This window comes from Lissotriton helveticus, chromosome 3_2 (assembly GCF_964261635.1).
Source record: "Lissotriton helveticus chromosome 3_2, aLisHel1.1, whole genome shotgun sequence".
NCBI lineage: Eukaryota > Metazoa > Chordata > Amphibia > Caudata > Salamandridae > Lissotriton > Lissotriton helveticus.
Window position 1 is genome coordinate 188,874,060 of NC_136062.1, and position 12,565 is coordinate 188,886,624.

General features: G+C 43.2%; 1 protein-coding gene across 2 annotated transcripts in view; it reads right to left on the bottom strand.

The window, feature by feature from the left end:
* PKM (pyruvate kinase M1/2) overlaps positions 1 to 12,565 on the bottom strand; it is a 67,916-nt gene that overhangs the window by 36,184 nt on the left and 19,167 nt on the right. For both annotated transcript variants that reach the window (XM_078685020.1, XM_078685021.1), the window contains exons 4-6: positions 10,872 to 11,003; positions 10,608 to 10,794; positions 8,414 to 8,684 (exon numbers count right to left, since the gene is read on the bottom strand). In XM_078685020.1, coding sequence (XP_078541146.1) covers positions 8,414 to 8,684; positions 10,608 to 10,794; positions 10,872 to 11,003 — 590 coding nt within the window. The remainder of the gene's footprint in view (positions 1 to 8,413; positions 8,685 to 10,607; positions 10,795 to 10,871; positions 11,004 to 12,565) is intronic.

Genomic DNA, 12,565 nt, shown 5'->3' on the forward strand with positions numbered 1-12,565 from the left:
TTAGTACCAAAACTGTATACAACAATGGATCATCAATCTCCAGATGTTCAAAATGGCTTTCAAAAGCACAACTATGAATTGAGAAAAATTTAAATAATATCTGGCTGGCAGATACAACTGCTTTTATGCAGACTGCAGTGAAGAAAATTTGTTACTTAACTGTAACTGCAGTTATCCAGTATTGGCATATTTCATATATTCACATGCTTGAATCATTCCTTGTCGAGATGGGAGTCCCCGGAAAATTTATAAGGGTAAAGTTACATTAGACATAGAAGGTAACAGACCTAAGGCCTTCTATTTAGTAACATATCTAAGTCCTTAATTAAAAAAGGACCACATTTAAGAGAACCAATTAGCTGGCACCATCCTCTAGAACCTTCCTAGAAGGAGCTCCAGTCCCTCAGATTTTCATAAATACTGTGCATATCTAGAGATACAACTGAGTATTATGTGAGTCCTTCCAAGGGAGGGAGGCAGGTCCCATGTGAATCTATGAAATACCAATGCTGGAAAACTGCAGTTAGTTAACTGCATTTTTCTCCAGTATTAGGATATCTTTCAAAGATAGATGCTTGAATCATAATAAAAAACAGTAGTGAGCACATTGTCTTATACATAAGCCGTACATACACGAACAGTCAACTACTTCAGAATAAAGGATATAAGCATGCATACAGATAATTTAAATATGTATATAATTACGAAACAGTAAATGCATAGTTTCCAATACTGGCATAACTAATAGAAGAGAACAGCAATGTGCATTAGAAAGGTTGGTGGAATGGAAGGAAGGCTCACCTTTATTGAAATAAAGGTCTTAGCCCGCCTGTCCCACTAGAGCATCCTTCATCAATTCGGAATCCAAGCAATAATGCTTAGTGAATGTATGTAGCATTTTCCAGGTTGCTGCTCTACAAATGTCTGAGAGGGGCACGCCAGCAAACCATGTCCTAGATGTAGATATTGCCCTAGTGGAATGGGCACGAACCTTTGATTGTAGACGTTGACTAGCTTGCTGGTGACAGAAGAGAATAGCACTAGAGATCCATTTGGATATGCTCTGTTTTAAAGGAAAAGCTTTCCTAGGTAAGCTGTAAGCTACATAAAGCGGATTAGACTAGAAGTATTTTGTTCTGTCTAGATAAAGTTTAAGGCAGCGCTTCAAGTCCAAAGAATGCAAGGCTCATTCAGCTGCAGTTTGTGGATTTGGAAAGAAGGATTTTACAACAACGGTCTCAAGATGAATGTCCGATGGGACTTTAGGTACAAATTTCAGGTTGGTACGAAGGATCACTATCGTTCTTAAATTGAATAAATAGTTCTTGTATTGTGAAAGCTTGAAGTTCACTAACTTCTTTCGGACACCAGAGCTAGAAAAGCATTTTTCCATGAAAGGAATTTTCTGCTCAATGTATTGGCTTAAAAGGGTACTTCACAAGTTGAGTTGCCATATTGATGGTGGAGATTTTACAGGAGGAAAAGCTCTGAATAGACCTTTAAGAAACAGTTATCAGTCGGTTGGACCACAAGGAAGAGCCTATAGAAGATCTTTGAAAATGGGAGATTGCAACCAAGTAATTTTGATTGAAGTAGGTGTCAGACCGGAATTTGCTAGATGGAGGAGATATGGCAAGACTTCCTCCGGAGAGGAAGTGAGGGGATGCACCTTAGCGCATCCATACCAGACGCAGAATCTTTTCCATTTTAAAGAATATGTTCTGTTGGCACGGTCTGCTCTAGCACGAGACAAAATCTCCCTGCGCTCAAGGAATGTTCAGGTCTCTAAATTCCTGGACCTCATGAGCCACTCAGTGGGTGTGGATTCGGGGGCTGAACTTGTCCCAGGTTCATCGTTAGAAGAGATGGAAACCGCTTCAGAGGAATCAGTGGCTGCAAGGACAGGAGATTAAGTTTGTGAACCAATATTGGCGAAGCCACGCTGGAGCCAATAGAATTAATTTGCAAGTTTCTGCTTTCATCTTTGTTAGAACCCTGAGAAGGAGAGGAATCCGTGGAACAGCGCAGGCAAATAAGCCGGACCATACTATTGAAAACACATTCCCTGGAGATCCTGTTGGGGATGCCAGTTTGTGAAGTGTTGCCATTTGGCGTTGCTGTTAGTGGGGCAGACCAACAGTAGACCCGTTTGCCTCAGAGAAGATTCTGTTGCGAGCATCTTGGTTCAACTCACTCGTGGCAGGTTGTCTAATCTGCTTAATGAATCCGCTCTATTTTCCTTTCCTGCTCAAGATTGTTGAGTTGTCCAATTCCAAATTCGTTGAGATTCTTGGGAGAGAGCCAGAGTTCCTCCATGTTTGTTTAAATAGTGCATGGTCGTAGTATGGTCTGTCCTGACAAGCAATAGAGAATTTTGTATCCTGGGAAGGAAAGCCTGAAGGGCGAGAAAGCCTGCACTTAGTTCCAAGAGATTCATGTATAGATTCCACTGAGAAGGTGGCCACTTGCCACATATCTGAAGCTCCTGAGTGAAGGCTCCACAACCTTCCAGAGAAGCATTTGTCCTCACCACCAAAGGTGAGGCTTGTGGAAGGAAAGATAAGCCTTGAGACAGATAGTGAGGATGAGTCCACCAAGTTAGAGAGGAGACCATTTGATTAGGTCGAAGGTCCGGTTTACCTCAACCCACTGAGCGGTCAAGGTTTCCTGAAGAGGACGCATGTGTAGACTGCAATGGGGAAATCGGAAGAATACAAGAGGACACCATGCCTAGCAGACATCTGTATAGGTACACCGTAAGACTTCTAGGATAGCTCCCAGGAACGGTAGACGTCGAGAAGGCTGTAGGACTGATTTCTCTAGGTTTAGAGAGACCAAATTAATTGAAAAGCCGGAAACGGGCTTTGGAAGAGTTTTGCGGTGTTAAATGGAGCTTTGACGAGCCTGTCAGATATAAGAATACCTGGGGATGATGTGGTCGGAGATATGCAGCTATTGGAGCAAGGAATTTTGTAAAAATGTGTGGCCGACTTGAGCCCAAAAGGTAAAACTGAATTGATAATGCCTGCCGGCTACAGCAAACCATAGAAATTTGTTGTGCTTCTTATGAATAGGTATATGAAAATAGGAGTCTTTGAGGTCCAAGGATACCATGTAGTCGTTACCATTGAAAAGCTGCAAGACTTCATGAATGGTGACCGTGTGGAATGACCGACTTGCTTAGATTTCATAAATCTAAAATTAGCATCCACTTGTTTTTCTTCTTGCGCACTAAAAACAAATGGGAATAGAAGCCTTACCCCCTTTGATGAAAGGGAACACACTCCATTTCTCCTTTTTGGATCATTGATGTTCTTACCAACTGTAACAGGCACAAATGCTTGTGAGCCAGAAGTTGGTGTTGGCAGGGGTGGCTGTATAAATTCTATGGAATGGCCAAATTGTACTAGTTATAGGACCCAGCGATTGTTGCAATTTGCTTCCAGTTTTGTAGATAATGTGATATTTTGTCTCCTACGTTTTGGGGGGGGGGGGGGGGGGGGAATGGAGGAAGAGGAAGAAATTGCAGCCGAAAGTACTGAGGTCATGGACGTCTTGCAGAACCTTTGTCATCCAGCCCTCCCTCGAAAGCAAGATTTATTGTAGGCAGTCGCCAGCTGTTGTCTGAGCGTACGGTGTCCTGTAGTGCTGATATTGGAAGGATACCTATACTGCTGGTAACCCTCCCCTGTAGGATGGCTGGCTTTTGCCCCATGCACCACGAAAAGGGGTTCTTTTGTACTGGAGGGTGCCCAAGGCTTTGCCCATATCAGTCTTTTTAGATTCCCTGTAGGGCTTAGTCTATATGCTTACTGAATAGTGCTTGCCCATCGTAAGGCATATCAAGAATCTTAGTCTGGACCTCAGGCCCGAATGTTGTAGCCTTTAGCCATCCATGGCGCCTTCTGACCGCGGCTCCAGCTAGCAGACAGAAACCAGGAGAAGCGATGTCCATCGCACAGTCAATCTCTGAAGCGGAGCGTTCGTCCTCCAGTAAAACTGGTCTTGCGGGAGATTGCTGAGGTCAGGAGCGATGTCTGACCACATCTGTCTGTTCTAGCACCCAAGTAGCTCTAAGGAACTGGATGCTCACTGCTAACGCCAACATAGTGGAAAAAAGTTTGCCAATGTTATCTAGCCTTCTACCCTCCCTATCTGGGGTGCTGATAGCGGAGCTGATTGGTTCTTTGACCTGCGTTGAGCCGCCTGGAAAATCACGGAATCAGGTCTAAGGTTGACCTATGAGATAGGCAGGTGCTTTGCATTTTGTCGAGCCTTGGTAAGACTGGAGGAACTGTGGCGGGGTCTCATCTTAATGCCCGGATTTCAAATAGTCGATAATGGGCATATACCTGACCAATTTTTAAAAAAGTTTACTTGAATCGGAAAGGAAAGTCTTGTTGGCGAGTAGGCATTGGAAGCTCGAAACATCTGGCTTCTCTTTCCAAGAGATTATGAAATCCTCCAATATCCTCTGGAGGAGAGTCTACTTGAGGCAGAGAAGGGGACACTGGTAGAGGGATAATGTAATAGTCCCATTCGTCTGGAAGGGATTGTGTATCGTGGATTTCCCCTTCTTGTTGCTCTTCATCTGTAGAAGTAAGGAACTGCACTGACACGATATAGGAAGGGGTGGAGACTCAACTTGCACCACAGGAGGTGGAGAAAGCGCTGGTGCAGGAGCCGGTGCGGATGTAGGGAACTTCTTTTGTAGTCCACAGCATAAATTGTAGGTCAGTTATCAGAGCGGAAGGAAGACATACCATCTCTGGCTGTTGCTGTCGTTGGTCAGAGTAGTACAAATGTTAATCATAGAACTGATCAGTCTCTTCTTGGTATTAAAACATTCAACTCAGAGGGGTTTTGTGCAGCCCCAAACAAGCAGTCTTCCTCAGCCATCATCATCTAAAAGATGAGTTGGTAAAAGGGCTTGAACCTTACTAGGAGATGTTAATGAGGGTGTCAATCTGATATTTTTGCTGCAAAATGAATTTTGTTGCTTTGGATTTTGGTGTCATCTCCGAAGTAGTCATCGGTACACATACGGTCGTCGAGTAACCATCAACGGGCATTGATGTCCTAGACGTAACTGGCGTAGACGACAATACAGTCGTCGACTGAACTTTCGTCGTGTCAGTCGACGATGCAATAGGAGACATAGTCGACAAGAGGGTCAACAACGGTAGACATCGATGCAGGCAACACAGTCGAAGCACTCATCTTAGATGGACTGGTAGTTGCCATCTTAGGTGATGGCTGATTGTTTATCCTTATTGTCGACTACAAACGAGCATGACTCGTCATCAACGAAACAGACGCAGATGAGCCTGAGGCGACGGTTGTCAGACATAGTCACTCCGACGACAGTAAGTGGAGTGGTCATCGGTACCGCCGATGAGCTGTCTGTCGAAGGGGCTGAGGAAGGCTTTTTAAAAGCATGTTTCACCTTCACTGAAGCAGATTTCTGAAAGGATTTTTTTTTGCAGAAATCAAACTCTGAAGGGAAGGAGATGCACTGGACGACAGATCTTGCTTCTCAGTAGACTGAAGACATTTATGAGTCTTCTTTGGAGATTGCTGCGAGGAGTGACCTGGAGAGACGTCCCGGAGTCTTTGGGAGGACCCTGTATCTTCTGAGGACAGTGAAGGTTCCTCAGTCTTTAAGCTTCTGCAGTCATATCAATAGCCTCCCCTCACTGTCCTTAAAAGTCTTTGAAGAAAAAGTGCAACTTATCTTGCAATCCTGTGGTTTGTGATCAGGATAAAGGGTCAACAATGTTTAGTCATTCCTTTCCGCAGGTACCAAAGGCCCTAAAAAGGCCTTTAGGTGTGTGACATGAAGAAATTAGGGACCTTCCCTCAGACAAAGGAATTAAAAGATGAATACCTTTAATACAAGAAAATAAATTCTGTAGACAAGGAAAACTGGAAGAAAAAAACTGAGCAGTCTGTATGTATGTCTTATGTATGACAAAATGTGCTCATTACTGCTTTTTATTCGGATTCAAGCATGTGAATCTACAAAAGATACCCTAATGTTGGATAAGAAATGAGTTACTTACCTGTAACTGCAGTTATCCTGTATTGAGTCACATGCCACCCGCCCACCTCCCTTGGAAGGGCTCACTTAATACTCAGTTGTATCTCTGGATATGCAGTGCTTATGAAAATCTGAGGGACTGGAGCTCCTTCCAGGAAGGTTCTAGAGGGTGGTGTCAGCTGATTGGTTCTCTTAAGTTTTTTTTTTTTTAAGTCACGACTTGGAAGGTAACAGGCCTAAGGCCTTATATTTAGTAACATCTTGGTCTAATGTAACATTACCTTAATAAAATGTACCGGGGACTCCCATCTAGACGGGGAATGATTCAAGCATGTGAATCTATGAAAGATATCCTAATACTGGATAAAACTGATTACATTACAATAACAGAAAGGATATCCTAGCAATACATAGAACACAAATTACAACTTTTGACATGGATTAGTCACAGAAAGCCCAAAAATGCCGCACTGGGTAGAGACCGGTTTCCATGGATTTGAAGTCGTTTTTGGCAGGTAAAAGCCATACTCATGCAAAAACTTGATCTAAGGAACCATATAGAAGAATGTCAAGCCAAATGCATGGCCTCGTAAGCAGTTTACCTTGTAGAGAGACTTGAATCAAATCATATACCCAAAAGTGATTAGACTGGTGATTAAGATTTCCGAACAAACATGGTACAACTACTTAGAAAGTCAGAAAGCTACTAGTCTCAAACAATGATCCTCCAAAATGGGTTTACTGCAAGAAGGGCAGTTAGGAAGCAAGCTTGATTGCTCATAGATGTTTTTCCGTACAGTAAGTTCAAACTGATGGGAATACGTATGCAAAACTGGATATGCCAACTGCATAAGCATCTTAAAGTTTGTAATCTGGGAATTTTCTCCCCCCACACTCCTGTACAAAAGGGAGATTGACAACTATTGAAATCCTGGGTTAGCAGAAGCCACACTACTGGGCAACATCTAGGACTTAATGATAAAGCTCTTACAGTACAGTTTATGTAATTCCTCTCAATATGCTTGCAGCAAACCGAAGAAGGAAGCTGGGAAGAGTGAAACTAGACCGATTCCCCTCTACAGAATTAGTACTCCTGCATTATCTTCAAAGCACAAACATCTTAGCCAATCGAAACGGCAACCACATCTGCTGACATCTACAAAACATAGGTCAAACCTAGGCGTTTAAATCTACAAAAGCTTGAGACTAAATACTAATTGTAGGCTAGAACCGCATTATTAAAGAATGTTTTCTTGTCCAGCTCCCCACCTTACTATCTTCCCGCCTCCCACACCCCAAGATTTTAGGCCTACAACAGTTAATTACAGATTTGTTCTAACAGGCAATGGCACCAGTTGCCTAGGCCATAGTCATTGTATATGATGCAACTATTCTAGTACAAACTATCATTCACAGCCTTGAAAGTCCCAAGTTGAGTGTGTATTTGGAGCTCTATTGGATGAGCAAACTGCAAAATCTCTATGCGAGCATAATTAAACAAATGAGATTGTTAAACATATTGTAATCTATGTAGCTTTGTGCAACAACATGTAAAACAAAAAACCCACAATTTTCTAGTTAAGCGAAGGCCAAATTTAGATATTTCAAAAGTGAGAGTGAGTATGCCAGCAAAGATACGGCCTCTTAAAACTGGCACCTCCGAAATAAACTATTTATTTATTTAAGCTTTTATCGCGCACAGCTACCCACAGTGGGTTTCCCGGCGCCAGGGATAGACTGTAGAAGAAAGGAAAGTGCAGCACCTGACTTGAAGCCACAACCAACTATTGGCTACGCTTAGTGAAAAGTAGAGTCTTCAGAGCCCTACGGAAGCGAAGTAGGTTGGTCTCTAACTTTAGTTCCAGTGGGAGGGAGTTCCAATATTTAGGGCCCAAAATAGAAAAGGAGCGGCCTCCCATTTTTGTCAGCTTCCATCTTGGCACTGTGAAATTGCCAGTGTCCGATGACCTTAGTGAGCGTAAGGGTCTGTAAGGTTTTACCAACCCTTGGATATAAGCTGGCATGCTGCCCTGCTTGGCCTTGAACATGTAACAGAGTGCCTTGAATTTAACCCGTTCGGGGACGCTCAACCAATGAAGGTCCCGCAAGGCGGCAGCGGCTGAAATGCATCTAGGGACGTTCTTTATGCTCAACTTTGTGGGTCAGTAATATTCCTCTTGCCGCATACACTGCCTCAGCAGCATCATCACCTTAATTGCCACCTCTGGAAACCCATCATGCACTAATTCGGGTCCCTCAGAAGCAGGAGCACATAACCTTTGTAACCTTCACACAGCACCGTGACCTCAAAGAAAAGGACTACCTGCCCCCTCAGAACGCAAACACACACACAAGTGGACATTAGCAGATTACCTGCGCACGCCTTCATGGTTCTCAATTTTGCTGATGATTTTGATATTCTTTCCTTTCTCCCCAAGTACATTCCTGACAGCCTGGACATCTGCAGCTTTGCGAATAAAAGATGCGAACACCATGTCCACATCCTGTGCAACACCAAATTGCAAGTCCTGGATGTCCTTCTCAGAAACAGCAGGAAGGTCAACAGCTGCACCAGGTAGGTTCACTCCCTTCTTGCTACCCAAAGATCCCCCATTCTCCACCTCAGTGAGGACATAATCAGCACCTAAAAATAAAGGTTAAAAAGTCACACACTTTACCAACAACCGCCCAGCTGTGGCTGAAGGTGCTCATTTGCTGGCCACTCAGCAAACAAAACTACCTCTTGGCCTCCTCCCCACAATTAGTCAAATATGGTTTAGTTATAACAGTAGTAGCAAAGTTACCTGGCCCTCTGACAGCATAGAGCGGTTCAAATGCATATTGTCCCTCCAGTATAAGGAACCCATAAGCATGCAGGCAGGGTACCTTGTATTGGAGTACACCAAGCCCTCCAAATCCACACCACCATCATCATTCACCTTTTTCACTAATCTTCAAGGGACTTGGCCTAACACTGGACACCCACCCAAGAATGAAAGCTGATCCCAAGGCTTTAAAAAAAAATCTAAATCAAACACTAGTGTAAATAAAGCTTTCGCCTATTTCACAGATGTTATGTCAAGGCAACATAATCATAGCAAACTAGGAGATGAATGGAGGGCTGAAACTTTGACATTCACCCCCAGTGACAGATGTGAGTTGAATTTAGCTCGCTCACTTCGCCACCTCAGTTCAGACCCAGCTATATACAAATCAGTCTTGACCCTGTGCCTCATGGGAACAGTCCAGCCTGAACTGCCAAGCCAGGTCTTCCCTGAACTGGGACCGGTGTTGTGGTCCCTTGCTCACTTTGCCACTAGATTCAAGGTAGCCTGGCTGATGAGGGGTGTTACCCACAAAACTGGTCCCAGGATGCTTGTTTCTGGTACAGTAAAGAACTGGCTTGACAGTTCGGTCTGGACTGTTCCCCGAGATCTGTGACGGCGGGGGGGGGGGGGGGGGGGGCGGTTGTGAGTGTCTGAAAAGTTTCAACGCACGGTCCATCATCTCCTTGTGTTCACATAAGCATGCCAGCATTTGTCATCTGTTCAACTAACTAAATATTACCTTAACAAAACTAGTCATGCCTCAAGATTTCAATGCTCAGAATTTCAAAAATGCCAGAAGCAATAAGTCAAAAGCTGGTATTCAATTTAAAAATCAACCAATTGCCTCTGAAAGAGCGCTTTGTCAGTCATCTCCTCCTGCTCCATCAAGACCATTACAGTAAGCATACTGACTTATTTTAAATACAGGATTTGTGGCTTACACCATGCCCCATTTGTAAATTATATTCAAATTGTCTACAGTTGCGGCCCAAGAACTGAACACAGCACTGTGATGAGCCCCCAGGGGCAATGTGCAAAGATGTAGAGCAACCTTCCTCTACGTGAAGACAATCCAACATTCCTTTTGCATTTTCCAAAGACCGGTCCTACCTTTTACACATTGACTTTCAGTACAATCACTGCCAAAACAGTCTATTGTTGTGACTTTAATTCCTGTGCTCCAACAGCCTGGACATTGTACATGGGTGAACTGAAGCCTTGCTGTCACCTCCCATGCTACTTTAAATTTTATTTCCAAAATTGTACCGCATTTATTAGCTTACCAAACAAAAGAAAGAAAGAAAGTAGATCGGGAGGGAGTACGGGGGAGGAAGCTTAACAGATAGTTGGCGACCACACTATGTACATTCTGTGATGTTTGAGAGGTAGTTCATCCAATAAAAAAGGCTGGTTTGTTTCAATACCACGATCTAGAAATTTATGAAAACATTTCCATTTAGCTACTTCTGTGCAGTTAATTTCACTCACTTTTTGAAACACAGTTAGTGGCCTAGTTACGTCATGATGCAGAATTACTCCTTGCAGGGACTGAACATTCTAAACTGGCATCATGAATGCTCCTTGAATAAAGTAACTCACAAACCTTTGGGTAACGTAGTGAAAGAGCTCCCAACACGATTGACAATAACCTGATCTCAACATAGTAAAACACAAACCCGATTACGAATCCCACTGAACAGCAGCCCAATATTAAAGAAGAGTAATATTGTCTCACATACCAACTTCCTTCACCAACAGGGAGATAAGGCCATCGTCTACGTAGATTTTGCTACCAGGCTGCACGACCTTGGGTAGATTACTGTAGTCCAACCAAAGAACTTGGTCATCACATTTTTCCTTGTAGGCATCATCTAGAGTTATTTTGAGCGGAGCTCCCTTCTTCAACTCGACCTCTGCTGTGCCACTCTGAAAAAGACAGGATAGGTAAGGTTTCTGATCCACTTACAAAAATGCTCACGGAACAGACTTTAATAGATACTTACTCCCTTTATAAGCCCAGTGCGTATCTCTGGACCTTTAGTGTCCAGTGCGACGGCCACTGGGCGGTAGAGAATGGGGTTTGAAGCAAAGCTTTCTGTAGCCTCCCGTACATTCTTAATTGTGCCTGCATGGTACTGTTAGGAAATAAAAAGAGGTGCGGGGCAAGTAGGAAGAAGTTAGAAATTCAGTAGAGAAATTCGGACACTGCAAATCAACCAGTCATCACTCCGCACATAAAGTATCAGTCCGCACAGATGAGACTTCCTGGTATTTGTTTGGGTGGGAGGCTAGCATAGGGGAGCAGTGTCGAGTCCAATTCTGAAAATAAATCATCATAAAACAATCTAGGAAAGAAAAAAGGACAAGAGAAGGGGGAACCCTCTCTGGCTCAATAATTAGACCTAGTCAGCAGCCTCACTTCACACCAGCTGTGGCGTGCGAACTTGGAGCAATTTGTGAATCAGACCTAAAGCTTGCCCCTATCCTCTGGTCACCAAATGAATGCATGAAATTACGCTACATGGATTAAATCATTTGCAGTATAGATTTTTCAGCAGAAAAGATTCGTAATGAAGTTAGATACAGAGCATCTGTAGGTATGATTATGAATGACATCCAAAAATCTATGGACTTACCTTTGCCTGCACTTCTGTGCAAGTAAAGTGTAGAAGCAGGACATAAGCGGCACATGGTCACCATCAGACTAGTAACACTGCTGGTACGAACTACTCAGTTAACCTGTAGGCAGCTTCACTGTATATCGTTGCTTGGGAGCCACACAGTTACCTTGAAGAAACTTCCCTGTATCAATGGAACACCCACCACTGCATGCAATTAATTTCCCTGAATACAGAGGACATCTTTGCGCTGTCAAGATAATAAACCTGCTTTTGGAAATACTATGGAAAAGCTGAAGTTGTTTGCAGGTGAACGATACCAGAATCGGACACTGGGATTGAGAGGTAGGATTTAAAGAGAAATAAATGCATTGTGATTTCCAGATTCCTGCATAACAAACCCCAGTCACAATCAGTTTTTTACAAAGCTTGGATGAGAACCCGCTTGGGACACGAGGGATATTGTTGCAGTGAACAATTTCAGCACAAAGCATTGTAAGTTTACTGCAGTAGGCACCTGACTTTAGGCTCAAATGGCAAATGTATTCATACTGGATGTGCTTTCCCTGCTAAGCAGTAACTCTCCAAAACATTGACCGAGAAACCTTCAGGAAAGATCTTCAGACTCGCACCCGGAAGTATTAGACTGTAAACCAGAAATACAGTGGACCTAATGTTGCCAAACAACTCCTAACTATATACTGCCCAAAAACTCAAGCAAAGATTTTTAAGGCACGATATCATATCTATTACATTTTATGCAGTACCATTGAGAGACATAACCCTCAGAAGTATGGCAAATACATGTAGATGCTGACAGACCAGATTCATGAGAGACTCCCGATGTTCGAGGAACATAATGGCTTAATTTTAAGCGTCTTCAGCATAAAACCTCCTCAGTTTTAATGCAAGTCAATCGGGAAAGTCGATTCCCCGACTTGGTTTTCAAAATTCCCTCTTACATTGATCAACTTGTTAGCATGTAAGAATACAAGAGGTTTTATTTGACAGTCCTCCCACTCATTTTACCATTGGCAGATATGCAACAAGAGCCCTCTGAAAAGTTCATTCCTGCACAC